Source organism: Octopus bimaculoides, chromosome 1 (assembly GCF_046866305.1).
Source record: "Octopus bimaculoides isolate indiv1 chromosome 1, ASM4686630v1, whole genome shotgun sequence".
Lineage (NCBI taxonomy): Eukaryota > Metazoa > Mollusca > Cephalopoda > Octopoda > Octopodidae > Octopus > Octopus bimaculoides.
In genome coordinates this window covers 109,925,852-109,949,007 of record NC_142928.1, presented here as the reverse complement: position 1 = coordinate 109,949,007, position 23,156 = coordinate 109,925,852, and the positions used below count along the sequence as shown (strand labels likewise).

General features: G+C 34.9%; 2 protein-coding genes across 12 annotated transcripts in view; one reads left to right on the top strand and one right to left on the bottom strand.

Moving 5' to 3' along the window:
• The window catches only part of LOC106868484 (leucine-rich repeat-containing protein 45), a 63,389-nt gene extending 47,540 nt beyond the window's left edge, over positions 1–15,849 (bottom strand). For 3 of the 5 annotated variants that reach the window (XM_089356039.1, XM_089356044.1, XM_014913778.3), the window contains exons 1-5: positions 11,489–11,677; positions 5,967–6,105; positions 5,373–5,506; positions 4,626–4,687; positions 713–783 (exon numbers count right to left, since the gene is read on the bottom strand). In XM_089356039.1, coding sequence (XP_089212165.1) covers positions 713–783; positions 4,626–4,687; positions 5,373–5,506; positions 5,967–6,052 — 353 coding nt within the window. In that variant the 5' untranslated portion in view covers positions 6,053–6,105; positions 11,489–11,677. Of the gene's footprint in view, positions 1–712; positions 784–4,625; positions 4,688–5,372; positions 5,507–5,966; positions 6,106–11,488; positions 12,229–15,713 lie in introns of those variants that run through there. The other 2 variants (XM_089356030.1, XM_014913772.3) reach the window with 2 other exon arrangements.
• A 3,289-nt stretch (positions 15,850–19,138) lies between these two features.
• The window catches only part of LOC106868485 (enhancer of mRNA-decapping protein 4), a 55,129-nt gene continuing 51,111 nt past the window's right edge, over positions 19,139–23,156 (top strand). For 4 of the 7 annotated variants that reach the window (XM_089356010.1, XM_014913783.3, XM_014913782.3 and 1 more), the window contains exon 1: positions 19,843–20,624. In XM_089356010.1, the coding sequence (XP_089212136.1) occupies positions 20,159–20,624 (466 nt within the window). In that variant the 5' untranslated portion in view covers positions 19,843–20,158. Of the gene's footprint in view, positions 19,286–19,842; positions 20,625–23,156 lie in introns of those variants that run through there. The other 3 variants (XM_089356018.1, XM_089355999.1, XM_014913781.3) reach the window with 2 other exon arrangements.

Here is a 23,156-nt window from a genome sequence, read left to right as displayed (position 1 = left end):
AATAAATAAGAATTTGGCTCCTTGACTACAGATTAACTCTAATAAATCATTGGAACCTAATCTTTACAATGTGATTTTTAAGACTTCGTTTTTTAGCTATGAGAATATTCTAACTTGACCCTGGGAATATAATTTTGCAATTTTATTATCTCCATATCTAAATGAATATGTGTTTAAGAAAAAAACTGAAATACTTTAATTCTAAAATTCAAGATAAGTCATGAGGACGGAATATATAAGATACCAGGGTAAGAGATGGATATATGGCTTAGGAATAGCATTTTAAACTGAACCTAATATGTACAGATTTTTTGTATGCCTCTTGCCTCATGCATTTCCTGCCAGATGTGAGATAGGCCAGTTTGCACAACATTAAGGATTTGGAAAACACTTCTCTAACCAGCAGCACCAATCCACAGAAAGTGTGCATAGCTGAGCACATTAATTATAATAATCAAACAGTTACATATCAGTTATCTGACAAAAGATACCTGTTTACAGATGAATGGAGAAAGCGCACATACTTTAATCACTCTTGGAAATGCAGCCACCATCTAACTGATATTTAAGTAAAAACAAGGTTCAAAAGTACTACTGTTAGTTCAAAAAGTAGAGAGCAACAATTCAATAGTTATAGAATTTTCTTTGTTTCTTATATTCCTATAGTCAGTAAAAGGGTTAATGAGTAATCAAACAGAAAAAGAAAATTTACCTGGTCAAATAGTTGTTGTTTCGAAGCAAGTATCCCAAACTTTCAACAGTGTTACCTCTTATTTGATTTCCCTGTAAAGACAAAAGACAAACAGTAACAAATAATAATAAAAAAAGTAGACAGCTTAATAGACTAGTTTTAGTAACTACTTTCAGCTTAAGATGTATGCTTTTCAATGTCTTTTTTTATGTACATATAGGAATGTATGTTCATTTTAAATTATTAAACATTATGATCCCTAATTAAAATAAAAATGAATAAAAATAATGCTAAGTGGTTGATGACTTTATCTGAGAAACAAGTGAGATACTTGTAGAGATTGAATACGACAATCAAATACCTAATTTGAGAAATCAAGCTAGCATGTGTAACTGTAGTTGTAGTTCTTACTAAGCAAGAGATACATACATAGTTCAAGTTCAGTCAATGAGTCTGCTGTAGTTTTTTAAGTCTCAATTAACTGCTTAAAATGTTTACTATTGATTACATTAATACCATATCTGTTAATTTATAGCATAAAGGAGTATAAAGATATATATAAGGTGGTATCAAAAAATTCCCAGACTAGTTATGTTTAATAAAAAATAACTTATGTACCTAAGTTTTAACATTATCCCTTGCAGCAATTTACTGGTTCAAGGGTTCTTGCCATTTTTGGAATCTGGCCTAAAATTCATTTTTCATGAGTTGAGGACTTTCAGCAATTCACTTTTGATCATGACAACGGTGTTAAAACTGACTTTTAGCTGCATTTTCATCTTGGGCAAAAGATGAAAGTCCATAGATTCTAAATCTGGTGAATAGGGTGGGTGTGGAAGTGATACCATGTTGTTTTTGGCAAGAAACTCACGAGCGAGGAGAGCTTGGTGACAGGGTGCATTGTTGTTGTGAAGAATCCAGTTCTGCAGATCTGGTCGCTTTCATCAAATGTCCTCCCTCAAATGCCTTTGAAGTGCTTGTGCCACTCAAAACATTGCATACCACCCATTGCCTTGTCGCCATAAGTTTGCTGAAACATGCTCAATGTTTCTGTAGCAGATTTCACAATTTTAAAATTTCACTCTGGCTCTTTGTTCCAACTTCCTATCCATGACAAAAATTACAGACTATAGCATACATGTGATCACAAAAACACAAATCTTGTGAAGTAAACAGTGATGCCACTCAGCACACTGCCTCATCAAGGTCTTTGCTAGGTCTCACTGTGCAGGCAACTGTGTGCTGCCATCCGTTGGCATATTACAGAACTAATTCAGAAACTTTTTGATATTATCTTATATGTTAATGGGTGCTTTTTTGTTCCACCTTACAGTATACTGGGCAGAATGAGTTTATTGTTGTGAGAGGATGGCATTAGAAGTTGCAGTATAATGGTACGAGAGAGAGAGAGAGAGAGAGAGAGAGAGAGAGAGGGGGAGAGAGAGAGAGAGAGAGAGAGAGAGAGAGAGAGAGAGAGAGAGAGAGAGAGAGAGAGAGAGAGAGAGAGAGAGAGAGGCATGAAGGTGCTACAAAGATTCCTTCTCATTACAGGTTTAATTTCAATTGGTTAAAAATTAGTTTTGGTTCACTACATGAAGTATGTTAGACTGCACTTTATATGTTTTTCATGTAGAAAACACTCTTAGGAAATGTCCCAGTGTCATCAATTTAAGTATGTAAATCAGTGTATTATCTTCACAAAAGAACTATATCCTTTCAGTTATTCTATGATCTAATGAGTATATATTAAAGTGTATTTCACTGATGAGGTTTAATAATACTAAAACATGTCCTGAATTGATATGGCACCAAAAATCAGATTTACTCTTCACTGCTTATCTCCATATATGAGAGGGTACCCAAAAGGAACCGGAATTTTGTGATATTATTTTATTCATTTAGTTTTACATGTTTACACTTTTATTGCCTTCAAAGTATTCTCTATTTGAAGCAATGCATCGGTCCAAATGCATTTTCCATGATTTGAAGCAGTGCTGAAACTCCTGCAAAGTGATGCTTTTCAACACCTCCATCATTTTTTTCTTCACTTTTTCTTCATCTTCTGTGGTGTTTGTGGTGTTATGGGCTGTGATGAGGCAAACAGAAGTGAAGACTGCTGGGGCCAGCGAAGAGCGACAGTGGCATGTGTGGACACCGAGCATGCGCGGGCAGTTCGAGCAGAGACGGCGCATGTGAAAGGTCATGTTTTGATCTGGTCAGTGATTGCTCATCCCGCCACGGTCAACAGGTAAGGTTGCTGTATTTCTTTCTCCCTTTTGCTTCTTTTTCTGTTGTCTTTTTCCTCCATCACGCTATATCTTCAAATTCCATAACACCAGCTTTCGTCACCAGTGATGACCTTCAAAAAAGGCCCAGATCAACCTCCAACTGTTCTTTCAGTTCACAGCATGAATTCAGTCATGACTGCTTTTGATCTGTGAGCAGGTGAGGCACAAATTTTTCATTCGCAATTCCTCATTCAAAATTTGTTGGCAGGAGCTCCAGGGCACACCAGTCATATCAACAAGTTCATCAATTGTTTGGTGACAGTCCTCCAAGATCAGTTCATGAATTTTCATGTTTTCATTCGTTTGGGAGGTCAACAGTCGTCCTGAATGAGTTTGGTCTTCGAGTGACAAGTGACCATTCCTAAAGCATGGAAACCACTCATAAACTTGTGTTTTGCTCATGACAGCATCCTTGTAAGCTGTTTAAAGCATGACAAATGTTTCAGCTGCTGTTTTCCCCAGCAGAAAACAGAATTTCACAGAAGCACACTGTTGTTTTGTTTCAGCCATTGCAAAAATTGATGAACAGGGGACAAGCACTGCAAAACAAAGATGCACCACGTGGCAGTAGGACTACACCTGACACCGTCGGTTGGCAGACTGGTACCTCATAGCTGCATTAAGTGGCTTCTAGTGGTGGAAGCCTGAACTACAACAGATTTGTCCCACAGAGAATGCTTCTGGTTACTTTTGGATACCCCTACATGATTTTTAAATAATTTAAATTTGAGATGTCTCTCACCTGCCTTTCCTGACAAGGAAAATTATTAACATTAATGATATTCCTTTTCATGGATTTTATTTCAATTGGTTAAGGATTACTTTTGACTCACTTACATTAAGTATATCAGCTGGAATTATCCAATTTATATTGTTGCAATTTTTCCCTTTTAGTGACTAAATATTCTTCAATATCTATATGTTGTGTCTCACTTGTTTTAATTTTTTATAAAATGTGTTGGGTGTGTCTATGTAATAGTTTTTATATACAGTTTGCATCAGATTGATATAGTTTCCTCAGTTATGTTAAGCTACATAACATTTTGTTATGTGATCGATGAGTCTAAATTCATTCTTGATTAAGCAGATCTAAAGCATGTAGCTAACTGGCTGAATAACAATGTGCAATTAACAGATCATAGCTCCAGATATGCTATACAGCCATCTAGTTGGGGATAACAGAGTACATCTCATATGCAGAGCATAATTGTATGTGGTGCGGTGTTGTAGCTTATGAGTTTTTGCTCTTTAAGAAACAGAACTTTCTAAAACAGGGTACACTGTTCATAAACTTCTATATTATCTCCAGCTATTTTATAGCTTTGCATTCACAAACTGTTGTTAAATATATGCCATTTATATTTTAAATAATATTCAAGTCTACTTTTTTTATGATTTCGGCTTTACTATATTTCCATACTCAAAGATATGACACTGCTTTATAAAGATAATGTGAACTCAAGTGATAATGTTTGAAGCAGAAGCAGAAGTCATCATTTATATATCTAATCAGAAGATATTTTAATGTGCAATTAGTATGAAACTGTGTTTTATACCAATTTATATAGTTTTGTAGTTAGTATTATCTCATAGAGACGAATTGAGACTAATTGTTGACAGAATTCTTGAACATAAAAATAGCTTACTTTTAGGTTTAGTTTTCTAACAGAAGTATTGGAGGCCAATCCATGAAGAATTGCTTGCATTCCTGAAATACAAGGAAACAATGAATTATGATTTGGGATGGTTTTTAAGTACTAACATGACTACACATATTTAGATTGAGTAAAGTTTTATTAACAAAAATGTTTATTCACAGAACTCTACTGACCCTATTTTGCTCCAATATTATCTCTTACAGTTTTAGACCCAGTTTCCCAGTTATTGTGGCTGGAAGAGCTTTTGTTAATTTTATCATTTATGTATTGTTGAAGTAATTGTAACAACATGATGTCTTATCTACCATGAATCACTCAACAGTTATAAAGTGGCTGAAAAAGGGTTCTTATAAAATCAAAAATATTTAGAATGCTCGATACAGACTACTACTAAAAATTTGTGGAGCTAGTAATATTAGTGTAAACACACAAATAAAAATCATTAATGTAAACACACAGATGAAAATACAGGGAAGAGTATTTATGATTCTTTCTATGAGAAAAGTGTGTAAAATATGAGCAATACTTTTCTTTAAGAAACATTTATGAACAACAAATAGATATATTGATAGCTTTGTTCAATAAAATGGTTTTTGTTTTTAATAATAAAAGAAAAATGCAATACACAAACGTTATTGTGATGCTCTGATGCTGTTAGTCAAGACTATGGGATACAGTAAACCATAATGATTTAAAATGCAGCTAGGTAAAGAGAAAAATGATAGAATGTTATACCTTCTGGACATATCATACAGTCTGAGAATCTTAATTCATTGATAGTTTCATCAAAAGACAGAGCTTTGCCAAGGATACCACACATGTCAGCACAGATACTCATATGAGACAAGTCAAGCAACAAGGTGTCATTTCTATAAGGCAAAAATAACAGTGACAACTTTTTGCTTACAGTGAAAATATTTTAAACATTGATACAGTGCATAATAATTGTGTTAGTTTGATTTTAGTTTTTGTTAATGTGATATTTGATAATAACAATATGTTAGCCCAATGTAAAGTGTGACACCGAACTAGTGCCAATAGGGGAACACCTTATGTCATTACTTAACCTGTTAGAATTAGCAGCTAAATTTCTCACATATCATTACCATCTTATGAAAGGAAAGATGTGGATAATGAATTCCTAGATACATTATGTCAGAATAAAAATCTTAAAAACATGATAAATTAGATATTTATGCAGGAGAACAAATTTATAGACACAGGATCTTAAAATATATTCATATACACATGTGATAAAGTTGATTTTTTTCCAAACTTTAGAGAGACAATAGACTAAAGGAAGATTAAAACAAAAACAATGTTACTTACCGTGGGAGTCTTTCTAAAAGCTCAGAATCTGGCTTAAGATGCTTTTCTTTACAGAGTTTCAGGAATAAAGTGAAGAACATACCCATTGTTTAACTGACTATCTAAAAACTTTTCCAAAGTGATCAGATTTTTATTAATACTGTTAAAAATAGAAAATTGGAAAATATGTATATGGAAATGTTAAAACCAAGAGTAGTTTACCTGGTTATTTTTAGAAATAATGTTATTAAATATGCTGTTTGTTAGGAAACCAGTTGAATTAGTAGGCTTATCATAGTCTACATCAACCCTTTTGATGTTAATCCACCTGAGATTGTCCTTAGTTGTATGATACAAATTTTCTATGTTAAAGTACTGTATGTACTTGTGGACAGGTTCTACCAGTGGATAGGTTGTGCCCTTAGTTTGTAGTTGTCAAAGTAGGTATTTCTGGTTGACTTGCAGATAGGTTGCCCTATAATCAAGGCAGTTACATAACACTTTTTAACATAAGTGTAACTAATATTTGTTAAATATTATCATATATTCACATTTATTTCAAAATTTTGCTTACAGATATTAAAACATTTTTGTGGAATCAGACTACTTTATGAAAGTAGTCTAATTGATAAATCAACTTGACAAAAAAAAAAATCAATAAGTATCAACTTGATAAGAAAAACATCGAGAATTGCAAACAGAATGGAAAGAAATGTTACATAAGGAAAGTGTTTATTCATTTGAATATAGTTATCAAACTTTATCAGGATTCAAACCAAAAAATTCTTCTGAACCATCGATATGCCACTGTTTACTTCAGATCCCTGTGATGTTAAGTCACAGACCTGATTTTTATTGAAATTTTTGTCAAAAAACAGTGCAATCTATTTGCGAGTATATTTGATAATCTAAATTAAAACCTTCCATTAAAATTCCATGCTAATTTATGTTCTAACATCAAGCTTAATAACAACAAATTTATTTTAATAAATTCTTCATTATTTTCAAAATTAACTAAAACAAAAGTCAGTGTACTTCAATAGAAATATGGTAACAAACGGTTAACATTATTTAGATTTGAAACATAATGCAAAGTTAATCAGGAAATATGATTTAAACAAGAGATATGTTTGTATACTATAAGCAGGGACTAATATTTCAGATGGGGTCCTTCATTGGGAAGTGTAAATAATACTTTTTCTTCTCTAACAAAGGTCCTTGCTCAAAATATTAATCACCACTTATAATTTATGAACACATTATCTTTCTTCCTATTTCTCTTGCTGATAGAAAAATTGACAGGTATTACCAAACTCCAGCTTTCTCAATTACTACAAAATTGCAGTACCAAATTTCTTGTTTTGGAAGAAAAGAGAACAGGTAAAATAATAGAGTTGGCAAGTTTTCTGTGTGTGAAATACCTTCATTCTCAGCAATTTATGAGTCATTAGCACAAAATGGTTCTGCTTGCAATAGAGATCACTTCATATTTTAGTTGTATTACATAGTGCAATGAACTTAGGTTTTATTGTTATTTATTTTTCACTAAAGCTCTACATTTTTAGCAATGTTTCAGGGGAATTTAAAAAAAACTTTTTAAAATAGTGCTTAAAACTCATTTTAGAATATGTATGTTTGGCAAATGGATAACTATTTTTTATCCATGGAAATGTTTTGTTTACATAATCATACTGAATATATCAATTTGTGTGAGATGACCACATATATTTAATACAAATTAAAGATTAAACATGTTTCCTATACAATTAAATACAGCTAGCTTTTAGTTGTATTGAAAATATATGTAGTATTTTTATATAATGAGTTCTTCCTTCAATTTTAACAAGCAAATCTTTTAAATGAACCATATCTAAATTAACTGCATGAATTTTTTCTTGATAAATTGTAACATTTACGCCTTCCCTAAAAACATTAGTAGCATCAAAACTTCTCCAAGTAATAATAGATATAGTGATACCAAGACAACAAAATTGTGTCTGGATCTTTTCTGTCTGGCTTTCACTTTTCAATTCCTTCATATTTGTTCTAATTAATTTCAGATTTGATATATTGATGTAGTTTTGCAAGCTCGTTGCGGAAATAAAATTCATTTCTGCCATAAATTAATGAATAAAAAGTTAATAGCTTTTAAAGTTTGCAAATTTTGGGTAATTTTAGCCAATCAATCCACAGACACATTGGTGCCTGTTTTCATAGTAATGAGCCAAGCTGTTTTCTGCTTAATACTACAACTACTACATACCTATATTCTGAACTTTTGTTTTAAAATTTTCACTACAAAAAATGTATTAATTGTTTTTTTTTCAAATTTGGTACATTGATATAATTTTTCAAGCTGAATCTGATTTTGTTCCTCACTTGTTCCAGAAAAATTTTAGAAAAATGTTCACTAAAAATATGTGACTAATTGATTAAGCCCAGGTCATCCACTGGTCGCACTGACCATAATCACCAAACCTAAACCCAAAGTCTAACCCTAAACCCTAACTCAATCCCTAAACCCTAAACACCAACTCCAAACCCTAACTCTAGTGTATCTCAAACTTTCATTTCACATGACTTTACTCATTTAAACTTATTAAAACTTCAAAACATTTTACAACTTTTGTCTCCATAATATATTGCTTTTATTTTGTTTAATAAAAGTTATCACACAGAAAATGCCAGCTTCCAAATCCTGTTTTCTGATTGGGTACAAATAATTAAACTTTAAACTCCTGTAACATTTTGCTAAAATTTTTCTTGAAGAAATGAATAACAAAAAGTGAAAGCCAAACAGAAAAGATCCATGAGTTCAATATTTCATTTTAACCCACTTTATTCTTTTTGGAGTAAATTTTGCTATTTATTGCTCTAAAAATTGTGTTGGTATCATCCCCCAAATACATTCCAAAATTCTTGATCTCTTTCTCACTGCCAAACTGTCACCACCTTGCAGCTATCAGTTCATCTGGCCACAACATAATCAAGGCTACCTACTGTATTTCTACTTACTACACAACACCCTGCCTCGCAAATCCAATGGCACTTTGAGTTAGCCAACCGGTCAATACTCTGCAAGTGTTATGACGACTATCCTTGTAAATGACCTTTACACCCAACTAATCCATGACAGCTAAGCAAGTAACCAAAATCATCCTGTTCTGTATGACTTTTCACATTTGTCATACAAACAAAGCATATAACCAAAATTCTTCAATGTAGCTATACTACAATAGTATAGGTTCACATGTAGCTATACTACAGTAATACAGGTGGAAAGCATGGCCTACTTGAAAAAAAGTGACCCTACCCATTGGATAGCTATTGCTCTACATACTGAATACAGCCTGTAAGATTTTCCTTAAGAGTCTTTGCAAACTTTGTGAAATCCTTGTATCCATCACTCTTGATCTATAATGGCTCTGTAAGCATACATAGGAAGAGAAAGCATCTGTTGCCTACTTTGCATCCAACTCTGCAACACACAGAGAAAAACTCCACTAAAACCATCCTTCTCTCCCAAACCAGTCTCATTGCCACATACAAGCTAAGTATAAAAATATCTCCCGTAGCTTTAAACTAATAAGATCATCACTGTCCCTACTATTACTTTCAAATGGTGTGCTCCAGAGCTAGCCCCTATGTTTGGCAAACCTTCCAATCTTTCCATTTCTAGAGGGATCCATTACCATCTTTGGAAACATGATACTATATGTCCTGTTCCCTAGAAAAGTAGCTGCTCCAACTGCCCACCTATCACTCTCACTTCCACTATCTCACCTCCAACATCAGGAGTCTTTTACCCCTACTCAATGAACACAACATGGTTTTTGCAGATCTAGATCTACTGACATCAAATCACCAGTGGTTCTTAAGTAAGTGAAAAATCTAAGGAAAGTAATGTCATTACATTTACCTTGAGTAAAATATCTGTGTCTGGACAGAGATTTTTGGGGCTAAGTTAACTGCTTATGAGCTTATCCATCCCTTAGGTTGGATGCTTCTTGTCAGAGTACATTACTAAGTGTGCATTGACAAAGCTCTCATTGGCCCACACCTTCAACCTACTAACTGTCACCTCTACTGACAGTCACATCTTTGTAGATAATGTCATTCCTTCCTAACCTTTGTACAAAGGTGAAATCCATATTTTCACCTAGACACATCATATCAAACCTGCAGCATCTCTACGAACAGAGATCTTCAAATATTTTCACCTGGAACATAAAAATCTTGGTTCTTTCAACAAAACAAAGCCACAATCACTGACCATCTTTATGTAGTACCTCACTCTTTCCGATTTTGAAAACATATAATCAAAATTCTCAAAGACGCTACTATATACCAAACCTCACAACAACTAATGACTTCTCTCAGCAATCTCATATTCATAGTACAGCACTGAGGTTCTAAACCATTTTTTACCTTTGGACCCTTTGATTCCTATTTTACTCTACAGGACCTCCACAACCATTCACTGTATATAAAAAATATCACTGTATTTTTATAATCAAATATTATGAGGCATTGTATAAGAAAAATTAAAATATTTTGTGTATTGCAGAAGTACAACCAATTTATTGCACATAAATTTTAACAAAATTTTATATGGACTCCCCTAGAACCATATGGATCCTGGTTGAGTACTACTAGTATAGGAGAAACTCTACAAAGCTTAAATTAGACCCACTGACTTTTCTACTACTCTGCACTAGCCAATACCCCCTTGACTGAAGCCCACTTGTCTTTCCTCCACTTGTTACACATATTGCCCTCTTACCAGACATCCACAGCACCAAGCATATACCCATGCTTTATGTTGCTGACACAGACATCAATTCACTAGTTTCAGAGGGCCTGCATTGGTCATGGGCACAGCTCTTTCTGATTAAGCCAAAGCGAAAAAAAATCAATTTGATTAGCGTCATTATGCCAATGTCCTGTTGGGAAAACAATATATTTTAAAGAGAGAAGGATATTGTGAGCTTCCCTAAAACACTGACTATCATTTCAATGTCTCAACACTCTTCTAATAATGTTTATTTCTCATATTGGAAAAGGCGGGCATTTTTGGTTCATTAAAATGAAATTCAGTATTTTATAGGAGCTTATTTTATTGACATTTGAAAAATAAAAGATAAAAATTTACACTAAGAAAGTAAAAGGACTAAAATAAATTGTGGAAGATATTTAGAAGAGTTGAGAGACAAAGTTAAATAAGGAATTGAAGTGAAAGAGTAATGGTAATGTAGGGTGAGGGAGAGGTGGTGTGAGAGTATCAGCCAAGAGAAAGAGGAGAGAGAAAGCTAGAATTAGAATGAAGGTAGGGGAAGTCAGCTAGGCAATGAGAGAAGATGAGGAAGCAACAGACCGACCACACCCAGAAAGCTGTAGTTTATATTTACATAGGTGATATGGAAGTGAGGTGATCTAACGTTTCTGTCACTGCACTTCTAAAATTATTTGAAATAAAAAACTTTAATTTTAAATTTGAAAATATAAATTAAGTTTTAAACTTTTTAATAGACTTATATACTCACAATCACAAAAGTTGAAGTACTGTTTTGTCGGATATTTTGTAGCGGACACCTTTTCAGCTAGTGTCATATTTCATATTTCCTTCATGTTTTACCAGTGACGATAAAAAAATTTAACAGTGCATTATAAAGGACAGCTTTGCTGCTGCTATAACAACGTTGTTTTATACACCTGGGACAATGATAGTGGCGGTGGGTAATTAAGTTGTTATGACAACATAACATATTTTTACTTTTTGGTGGAGAATAACTTCCGCTTCTTTCTCTCGCCGTACGTTTTCGTTCAGTTCTTTTCTTCTGATGTTGCCATTTCGTCCTATTTTGATTTTACCATGGAACCCCTTTATTTTATATGATAGTGTAGTGGAAAATACCGTAGTTTTACGGCTGCCACAAATTTAATCATCGTGTACTTCACAAGAAACGTTAAAAGCACTCGCACATACAACTGGGAAATTTAACATCCTGGCAATGTAGTTTATTGAAAATTTAGATAATTTAACAATTATATATACAACAAGTATATAATACAAAACCACATTAAAATGCAAATCCCAAACCGAAGAAAACAACCATGCGCGAAGAGAAAGAAAAAAAAAACATCAATTCAACACTAAGTGCTCCAACTGGTCACACACCACAAGGTTCAACGAAGCAAGCCAACACGCTCATAGCATTATCACGGGTGACGGCTAGGCCAAGGCATTGGAACAGCCAAGCACCCTCACCGGCATCCACCTGATATCCCATCCCGGTGAGGCGAGCTGCTAATGATGACAAAGAACTTCGCTGTTAGCAGCCCAGTCTCTACAAACGTCTCAAACGCCACAGGCTGGAAGAAATGGTTCTCTAACAAATACCGATACTTAAGGGTTTTGTTCCGTTCAGCTGCAGAAGCAGTGAACCCTCGCATTTACCGCAGCTTCTAAGATGTGGGAGGGAGCAATGGAGTTACAAGCTGTGACATCCCAAACTTATTTCTTACCTTTCAGTTGCATTTGTGCCGTTTTATTTTGCTAAATAAAGTATCAAATCTATTTTTATTAGTTTTATATAGTCCTATCATATGTGGATTTACCTACAAATTATGGTATATTTTATCATTAAATGTGAGAAAATCTGGTAATGGGAAAGAGCTATTTTAATATTCAAATTAGTACCACAAATATATGTAACGTAACAATTATCAAAAAGTTCCATTTTGCAGACCAGATATCTAAGAAACTCTGTTGATTTCATTGACGTTGGCGTAATGCAGTTTCCTCACTCTGTCACTGAGAGGAAGTAGTGACTTGACCTGGATGATCAACACACCGTTGAGTAACGTTACTCCAGAGATCTTTTGGAGGAACCTTATATTCGCAATCGTATTCTTTTGGCTATCACTAACATCCATGACCGTAGTTATGTATAGGCATGGAAATTGTACGGAAAATAGCGAGTGTGGTTCTTTTGCCAACCTCTCTTCTGAGGATCGAATGCTGGAGCTAGCGCATTACTGTGCCAGCTTCTGCGAATCTGGCATCCAATTCAGCCGTGTATAATAGTATTGGTTCGTTTTTGCTTACACCGCGCGCGTGAGAGAAAGTGGGAATTAAAGTTTGGGTTAAAGGGAGAGGCAAATTTTAATCTTTGAATACAATTACATAGTTACCTCCCTTGCAATCTGCACATTTTGTAAATAATAACACGGAGCAAGTTATCAGAAATTTTTATACATAATTTTTTTTTGTCTAAAATTCGATGTTCCTGTTCACTACAAGCAAATGACCGTGTCATAAGGAATAAGCATTATTCTCTGTTTAACTACAGTGAGTTTGTGGTGACAGTGGGGTAGAGAGAATTAGTAGTAGAGTAAGAGTGAGAAAAAAAGAGTTGTAGCAGGCCACCGAAAGAGCAGACGACAGACAACTTAAATTGTTAAATGAATCAGCAATATTGAACAAGAAAAATACTGAGGCTAAGCGGCTAAACGTTTTGTATTTCTTATCTGTACCAAAGAATTACAGAATCATTAAAAATAAAAATTCTAAATTGCTTATATACACGGAGAGTATCCTGTTTTCAACGCTTAGACTCTATACTGAGTGAAACAAACGATTGTTTATTGATAGCATTTTTATTGCGAATATACAATGGAGAAATTAATTTAATCTATATTTGAACATAATAAATTTCATTATTTTCAAAATTAGACGAATTTCATAATTTTGTATAGGTAACATGAAATTTGAAAGAAGTGAAATTATAACTATTTCACCTTTATCTTTTCTTTCATCTTTTGTTTCAAACTGCAGCCATGCTGCAGCACCGTCTTGAAGAATTTTTTTTAGTTAAATGAATAGACCCCAGTACTATCTTTTTAAGCCTGGATTTATTCTATCAGTCTCTTTTGCTGAACAACTATGCTATGAAATGTAAACACACCAATATTGGTAGGGGGGACAAAGCAGACACAAAGATATAAGAAAAGAGATGACACAGGAAAAACAAAATGTATGTCATGAACTTCATAAGCTTACAACTGTTTCTGCTATGAGATGCGGTGGACTCTTGAGTACCTGGCTAACATCCTATAGCTTTATCAGAGCCTCGAATATGCAATGCACTTTATTTGGCAAAAAAAGAATTATATTTTTGGATACATTGCTCCAATGAAGCTATAGGATGTACTCGTCTAACAGTAAACTCTGCATCTTATAGCAGAAACAGCTGTAAGCTAATGAAGTTCATTACATAATCTTTATTTTTCCTATGTCATTTCTTATTACCGTTCTATATTCATCTAAGACTTTGTTCTGAAACATGTATATTGAGTTCTACACCAAGTTACTAGTCTTGTAATGCGTCTCTTTGAAGCTTGATCCCCAGTGTAGCTCCTCCAACCATTGGCTCCAGTAGTTTCGCAGTCTGCCCGAACTTCTTTAGGTCACTTATGACCTCTGCAGCAGACACTACAGTCTCGTCTACCAAGATGTTGTCTATATAGGAATTGGTGGATTTTTTGTACCTTGTCCACTTTTCCCAGGATAGATTTGAGCACTGTTGCCATGATCTTTGGCGTAGAATTCAGCCTGAAACCCAGCCTAGTCAAACAGTATGTCTGGCCCTTATATCGCACCAGCTGATACTGCCATAGTTTCTCACTCAAATGGAGCTGCAGATATTTCGGCTTCAAATCGACAATCGTTACCGCCCTCGTTATCTGTCTTCATTCATGCAACGTCTCTCCGCAAACGCAGTCACCTCGCCACCCATGTGTCACGATACATGGCCATTCAACTCTCGAAAGTCCAGTACCGGCCTGACCATGCCCTTCGTTGGTTGCACCACTGCTGTTAATGGAAGCACTCCTCAATGGCGTAAATAGTACTATCTTCCGCAGAGCTCTCCCGCCTCTCATGCTGGAGACTCATAGCACATGACGCCTCTACACCACCAAATGAAACCATGTCTTCACTGACACTGACACCTTCAAGGCAGTTGATCACGTCAGTGCCCATCACCACATCACTTCCGTCTACCACATGGTCGATCATAATCACCCGCAGCCTCAGTGTTGTGTCATGCACCGCTATCTCCACTTCGCTGCTGCCCTTACATCCAATTTTGTTGCCGTCGACTGCTCAAACATTACTTGTCTTCCTTCATTTTTTGTCATCCTCAGGGTAACGATAGACTTGTACAGTTGTTAATGTTTATTTCAGATGGGTCACGCCCTTCCAATTGCTATAGATCCGTAATGCATCTTACAGCTGTGCTTGTCACCTGTATGGTTAGGAATTCTACATTGGGGAGTAGTAACGACTAGGGTAGGATAGCTGACTGCTTATTGTGATCATTTGTCTTTTGGTTTTCTGTAGCTTTGCTCTCTTTTACAAACCCAGTGAACATACATATATTTCCTATTTCAAAGAAATTCGAACAATAGATATAACACCCAAGTCAAAAAAGATTCTCAACAATTCAACTTCTCTGGTTGACATTAAGACATCCCCCCCACCCAATAGGGACCCTTAGCTCCCACATTTTAGAGCTCCATGACCTCCATTTTTCAGGAGCAAAATGCTTTTAACAGCTTCCAAAAGACTGGAATTTTGGAATATGCGCATAAAGATCAGTAGTATGGGATACATGTGACATGATTAGAATTTTTTACGGTGTGTAAAGAGGGAAAGAACCCTCATCTGCAATTCTGTGGCTGTGTTAAATTCAAAACGTGCCCTACCTGTCTTGTCTATGTGTAGTAGCTACTGCTAAATCCTGTCTCGCACTTGCATCCACACACACGTCTGTTCATCACGACTGCCCCGAGGCCAAAGAAGACCACGCTGGTCGTACTTCCCTCACTTCGTTGTTCATTCTTCCTCGTTCAGTGGGGCCCCTCGGCTGTTGACATAACTGTCCTTTCCTTCGCGGTACTTGTCGGCTATCGGGTTCGTCCACGTATTTAGCTTTGGATGGAACTTACCACTCGCTTTGGGCTGCGTTTCCAAGCAACCCGACTTTCAGTCCGAAGAACACCGCCGATCGCCGCCGGCTCCGAATGGGCCTGGCACCAGCTCTGGGCAGCCCCGATCGAAGGGACTCTGATCATAGCGGGTGAAACGATCGACCGTGTACGACCCTTGCGTCACAGCTCTCGACGACCGGCGCGACCGACAACATTATCACTGGGCGGTTTCACGGTCTCTTGAACTCTCTCTCCAAACCCAGAGGTAAGTACAAGAAGATTTGCTAGATTGGGCATAAGTAGGCGACAATGCTACTTTTCAGGACGGCACGTTACTATCATTTTTAATTTGGGCTAGTTGCCACTTTAAAATTTAAAATTTTAAAGGTAATAGCTCTCTTGAATATCATTAAATTTAAAAAAATTTAGATATGTATGTATTTTACATTATTTACATTTTTTTTACAATTGACGGATATTTGTCCTCATCTTGTTTGTTGTGTAGTGGCGCGTGTGGCCGCCATTGGCCGTCATCTTGGGAAGTGCCATTGCGCATGTGCAAGGGACTTGCCGTCAGCGGAAGTACCCGAGCACGCATGCGCAATGCAACAGGTGAAGAGAGAGCAATAGCGTTTGACCTCTTCTCGATCTAGCAGCTGTCGCGACAAGACGTTCTTCCAGGCTCTCTCAACTCGACCCCGACATGTGGTCGAAGCTTCTTTGGTATCCCAGCGGCATGCCTTTCACCCAGGAACGAAACGGCTCTACACCAACCTAGAATAAATTATTGATCTGTTGTTACCGTTATCCCTCGTGTTGTTGAATTTCTGGATTTAATGATTAATATAAGAACTGGGGAGAGATGGCCGAGCCGTCATATCTCATCCAATTCTTATAACTGGTGACCCCGACGTGATTCTGTTCACATAGCTTCTCTTAAATGGTGACTAGGTGCCAGCTATAGGACCAACCGTTCTTTCAGTTTTTTTCACTACAATTATTAACACAATGTTTCAGCTGATATACCCTCCAGCCTTCATCAGGTGTCTTGGGGAAATTTCGAATCTGGGTTCTCATTCCTAAGGTATTTTTCAGTGTAGTTATTCTTATTCTTATTATTATTCAGGTCACTGCCTGGAATCGAACTCGGAATCTTGGGGTTAGTAGCCTGCGCTTTTAACCACTACGCCATATACTCGTGTTAACAACAAACAAGATGAGGACAACTATCCATCAATTGTACATAATGTAAATAATGTACATAATTCCTCATCTCTTAAATATAGAACTGTATGTATGTATTTTATTGCCTTCACAGTCTTTACCGTTTTACAAAATTAAATTAGAAAATTGGACAAAACAGAGAACACAATTGAAAAAATTAAAAAGAAAAAAGAAGAAAAAACAAAAAAAAATAGAAAGAAAAAAGAAAAAAAACAAAACAATTCACCACCTTGGGTTGAAAAGTTGAGGGTGCAAGGAAACCTCTCTAATGGCTATTTAGGTGCGCCAGCACGCTTGCAGCGTTGTCACGGGTGATGGCGAGGCCGATGCGCTGGAACAGCCAAGCACCCTCACGAGCCTCACCAGTTACCTCTGCAAAGCAAGTTGCCAGTGAAGACAGGAATCTCGCAATTAGTGATCCGACCCCACCAAACATCTTGAACGCCACAGGATGGAAGATGTAATTGGCCGACAGATCGTGGTATTTCAGGATTTTGTTTCGCTCGGCCGCAGAAGCTGTGGATCTTGCCATGACCGCAGAATCCAGGATGTGAGAAGAAGCAAAGGAGTCTCTAACTGTGATATCCCAGACAAGGCATCTGCCTTGCGACCAAGGGCACAGGGTGAGGCCGCCAGGTCTCTTCCCATCACATCTGAACAATCCAGATGCTTCCAAGATGGAGAGGATGTTTGCCCGGGCCAAGCTTCTCTTGAGTATCAGGTTCAAATCCGTATGACGCGCGAAGCGACCAGCATTCAGGCGGCAAGAAAGGCCATGGCAGCCTAGTGATGGGGGTGTTTGTTAATTAGAACTTTCGAACTCAGTTTAAGATATACAAATGAAGTAATGTTTATTTGAATAATTTACAAACAATTAACTAATAAAGTGCCTTTTTGAATTGCGTTCTGGGTATCTTTTAGTAAACTAATTCTACAAAGATAAAAGTATTTTTTTCTGTTGATCTGTCCGAATGTAACATATACAGATAGAGAAACATGAAAAGTGATGGTATAAATTATTTTTAAGGATACTAATTAACATTATCTTTTAAAAATGATTTGTTTGCCTTTCAGTAATATCTCGTTTTATGTCTATACAATTGCAAACGACAACATTATGCGGTAAGCCCTAAGTAAACTCTTTGCAAGTTCAGAAGAGATCATTTGAAATTCCACACGTGGTGCAATTTTTACCTGTGATGAAATTCCTATTGTTTCGATGTAATGTTGCATCATTGGGATGTATGAAACGAAACTGGCTTACTGTTGTTTTCCTTTCCCTTTCCTTTCTTGTCGTTTTCTTTTCTATATAGAAATTTCAAAGAAAATTTGCAATTGACCTACGAACCTAGAAAATTTTCTTTCATTAATCGAAAGAAACGTAGATTATTATAGTTTCGGCGAACTAAATTTTTGAAAGTATAAAGGAAATTTAAAGAACGCTATGATGTCTTTGCGATATGAGTTTTCCATTTTAAACACTTTATATATTTATTGTGGAAATTTAAAGTAGATTTACTTTTCCGTCAGGTTTAAGATCGAAATAAACTAAATATTATACTAGTTTCTATGTTATATAAGGAGGGTTAAAGTTTCACTTAGCCGAGAATATCTTCCAGTTTTGATGGTTGATTCCTTAGCTGTGTGATTGAAGAAAACAGTTTAAAATTAAAATCAATGATTTATGTTTCAATTATTCTAAATAGAAGATTTTGATTAGAATGGAAAACGAATACAATGAACGCTTCAATTTTGCAAATTTGTATTGAAAATAAAATTTATTTGATTTATTTACAGGACTTTAAATCGTATTATTGGAAAGAGTATATTGCGTCTTGGGTGTGATTCAAATAAAATTTGAGTATTTTCTTGTGAACGTATACTGAAATAAAGGTATGAAGAGTGGGTATGGTTTTTATTCAGTTAATTTCATATTGTGCAAAACTGGTTGGAATAGGGTTGTCATCGATATAAAACGCCGGTAGTTACGCATTCAGAATGGACCGCAACAAAACACCAAAGTTGGCATTAAAATAGATTTGGAAAGGGAAAGCTTGGACAGTCAAAGAACAACTGGTGGAGAACAGATGAAGGTAAGCTAAGAGAAATGCATCATTTATGAGGTAAGAGTGTTGCTAAGGACTGGTCTAGTGTCGAAGCTTTCTTTCCCAAATGGGAAAAAATTATTTTCTATCATTGAAGTAAATTAGTTAATAGATGTTTTGAATATTAAGGGAATTGGGATAGTTTTATCAATTAAGTACTCATTTGGTATAAAAATATATTCAAAGTACTTGGTTACATGTTTAATAGCAAATATTCAAAGTAATTGGTTACATGTTCACTAGCAAATATCCAAAAGACTAACTCGGCTCAATTAGAGAAGAGTGAAACGAAATTCACATTTCATTTTACAGATCCAGTTTTACCTAGTTCTATTTTAATTTTTATATAAAGCGATAAAACTGTCAAACACTATGTAATCAAAGTAATATACTATATTCAATATTTGAAATATAGATATAGCAATAATGAAATGTTTCTAATTTTCTAATATTATTTCGCCAAACTTTATTCTCCTATTTCACTACACCAAAATGTAGTTTTGATAAATATAATAAATATGACACAAAATTAATTTAGTGAATGCTTTCGTTTCAGCGTGTTCACGTGATCATAAGGCTTACCGCCATATTCTCATGGCCGCTGCTGGAAAAGCAGCGAATAGCGGTTTATTTATTCTCTTTCAGATACAGAAAGAAAATCCGTACCATTTGTCTTATTCAAACATCTTTTTATTTTTATCCTCTTTTTTTTTCTAATTCATTTTTCAAATTTACCAGTATTTTATTATTGAATTAAAAAATACAAACGGATTTCCCTTGAAGATAAAAAGACCAAAACAAAGTAAACGATTGAAAGAAAATTCTTCTTTAAATTTGGAGATTATTTCAGAAGCTACTTGAATTCTGCAACAAAAACGTGATTCTAAACCTATGGATCCTGTCGGGAGTAACTGCAGTGAGTCCAGTTTGGCTAACTCTAGTGTATCATCCGTTGTTACCTCGGATGATACCAAGGATGGTGAGCAAACACGTGAAGCTGTTCACGTTGGTACATCAATAGTTCCATCAGCGGACAAAAGTGTTACTACAACGAAACCTCAAGTTCAGGTGGTTGGTGGTAGTTCCGGTCAAAGCCTAGTGGCAGAAAGTAAAGATTCTGTAACCAGCTCGACTCCAACAGAACTAACTAGCAGTGTTGATTCCTTAAGTAGCAGTGTGTCTAACACTACTAATGTTAGTTGTAGTAATGTCGTTACAGGTAACACTAACATGACCGGTACCAAAACTCAAAGTATCGGCGACATGAAATCCGTAACTCAATTTATAGAAGAAATAAAATCAGTGAATGACTTGATAAATTGCTCTACTGATTCCACTCCAAAGACTGCACCTTCAGGTAAATGTTTCATTCAAACTAATTTATCTTCACCGTTCTATTAGAACAAGTATATTTGTCGACTATGCTTGTTTGTTGGTGCTGTTTCTTGAAAAAGTCGAAGATGATAAATGTTAGAAACCATTACAGACAAAACGGGAAATATATAGTTGCGTTTGATAATTCTAATTTATATGCATCTAGATATCTTCAGCCTGTTTTTAGATTTCTATATTCGCCTATTCTGAATATTTATAGATATTTGAAGTATGCGTTAAACATACATATGGAGTAATTCAAAATTTTACAAAATTTAAAGAGTCATCTTTGATCGCTCTGCTTAGTTCATTGTCTTGGAAAGTTTCATTTATTTTTCTTATATGACATTATTCTTTTGAAGGTAGCTGGTATGATTTTGTTCAATAATAATGCAACTTTTGGATTTTGTCAAGTTTACTACTGTGTCAAGATACTCAAATTTATTTTTGTCTAGTTTTAATTAGAAATCAGGGCGCTTTTTTCATTTCTGGTAATCTATGAAAGAATAAGTGTTTTATTGAGATCAAAAATGTGAAAGTGAATTTGAAATGGAAAAAAAAAAAAAAAAGAAGCAGTTTTAATATCTTGTACAAATACGTCTTTAACTAGTATTTGTTTCCTCTTTACTGCCAGGATAAATACTTAATACTTTCATCTGCGAAGAGAAAATGAAATATTAAGGAATAAAAATTTCAATAATGAAAGTAGTGTGTGTACTGGTTAGGTATTCCAGTGTTACGGTTCTCATTATTTCAATCGGATCCACAAATCTGGAATTACATCCAAAGCATGTCTATTAACTATGTCAAGATATATGGCACATTCTAACTTTGAAAAGAATTGAAATTTGTTTTAAGTAGTTTAGGTGTGAATGGTGAAGGTCACGTAGTAAAGGGCTTAAATTTTAGCTTGGAAAGTAATTTATTTTAGCGATAATTAATTGTGGTTGGTGGAAATAAATAACCGCTTTTTCTTGCATTATCGGAAAATCGGTATTATTCTGGTTTTTACCAATTTTGAACTGATTTAAATTTGGACGATTACACACATACACTTGTGTGTGTGTGTATATATATATATATATATATATATATATATATATATATATATACATATATATATATATATATATATATATATGTGCATAGTTTCAAAGTATCTACATTATTAATTACCTACAGAATTTTTGGTAGTTATGTTGAATTCATTTGGTGAGTTAAGTTGTGTTAAATAGCATCTTGTCAATACAAAGGTACCAAAACTGCAACCCTAACATAAAAGAATTTTTGAGGATTTGAAATTATTTTTGAACTTAGTGAAAATTTCATTTAGTTTTGTTGAATTTGAATTTCGTAAGTGTTTTCCTCATAAAAATCTAATTTTGGTTTAAATGTTTCTACTCATAATGTTTATAACTAAGTTTTATTGATAATTTTCTAAATTGAAAATGAAAATAGCCTGACTGATATAAATAAATGATTATTGTAATTTTATCCACCATCAGTGTACTAATAACTACAAATGTAAAATAATACATGTTTGGATGGTACCATCTTTAACAGAAATCCGCATTTAACTACGTAGTGGTTTGTAAACAGATTACCTTTTAAACATTTTTGATGTTATAAAATTATTTTACATAAACATATGTAGAAAGTAAAATAAAAATGTGAACTAGCGTTTTTATGAAAATACTGTCTTGATTTCAGCATTAAACTTTAAGTAGGCAGAAAATGTTATGTATAGGGGTAACTGGTGGTTAATTTTGTTGGTGTTCTTTGGCAAGGGATTGGCTACGATTTGAGAGAACTGGCATCTTATAGGCATTGGACATTTCTGAGCTGGTGATGGTTGATATCTTCCTGTAGGTATTGAAGACATTGATCTTAGCTTGTGTTGCTGCCTGCAGCATGTTCTTGTGTGAACTTTGAAGTATTTGCAGATAGTTTTTTTTCACCTTTTTAGCCATCCATGATGATTCAGAGGAAAGACACAGGTGTATCATAAGGTTCAGGAAGCTGTAAATGTATTACTTTGATTATGCAGTGGTCATCTAATCTGAAGATTTAGAGGTGAAAAATAGACCAAGTGTAGTGGTTTAAGTTATTGGTGACTGAAGATGCCAAAATGATATTGACAGTTCAATAAAGGAAACTATTTGATCTCTTTGTATCTGTATTAGAGGTGAATGGAATCAAAGAGAGTTACATTAAAACCACATTTGATGACTTAAGAGAGAAAGGTGACTTAAGTTAGATATATTCAAAGCAGGATACAAATTAGTTGTACAATTGCAGATGGTTCCTGAAGTTTTGACGGTGTTGAATACAGCAAATGAATTTTTTTTGATAGCCATGTTAGTGGAGTGAATTTAGAATACAGTATAACCTAGGCAACTGAGATGGGTTATGGCTAGCAGATGAAAGATTTGTATATTGGAAAGGAGTATTTATTGTTTAGTTGCAGGTAAGATCAATGTTGGACTGAAGTTTATGGGTATTTGTGTAGCAGTAA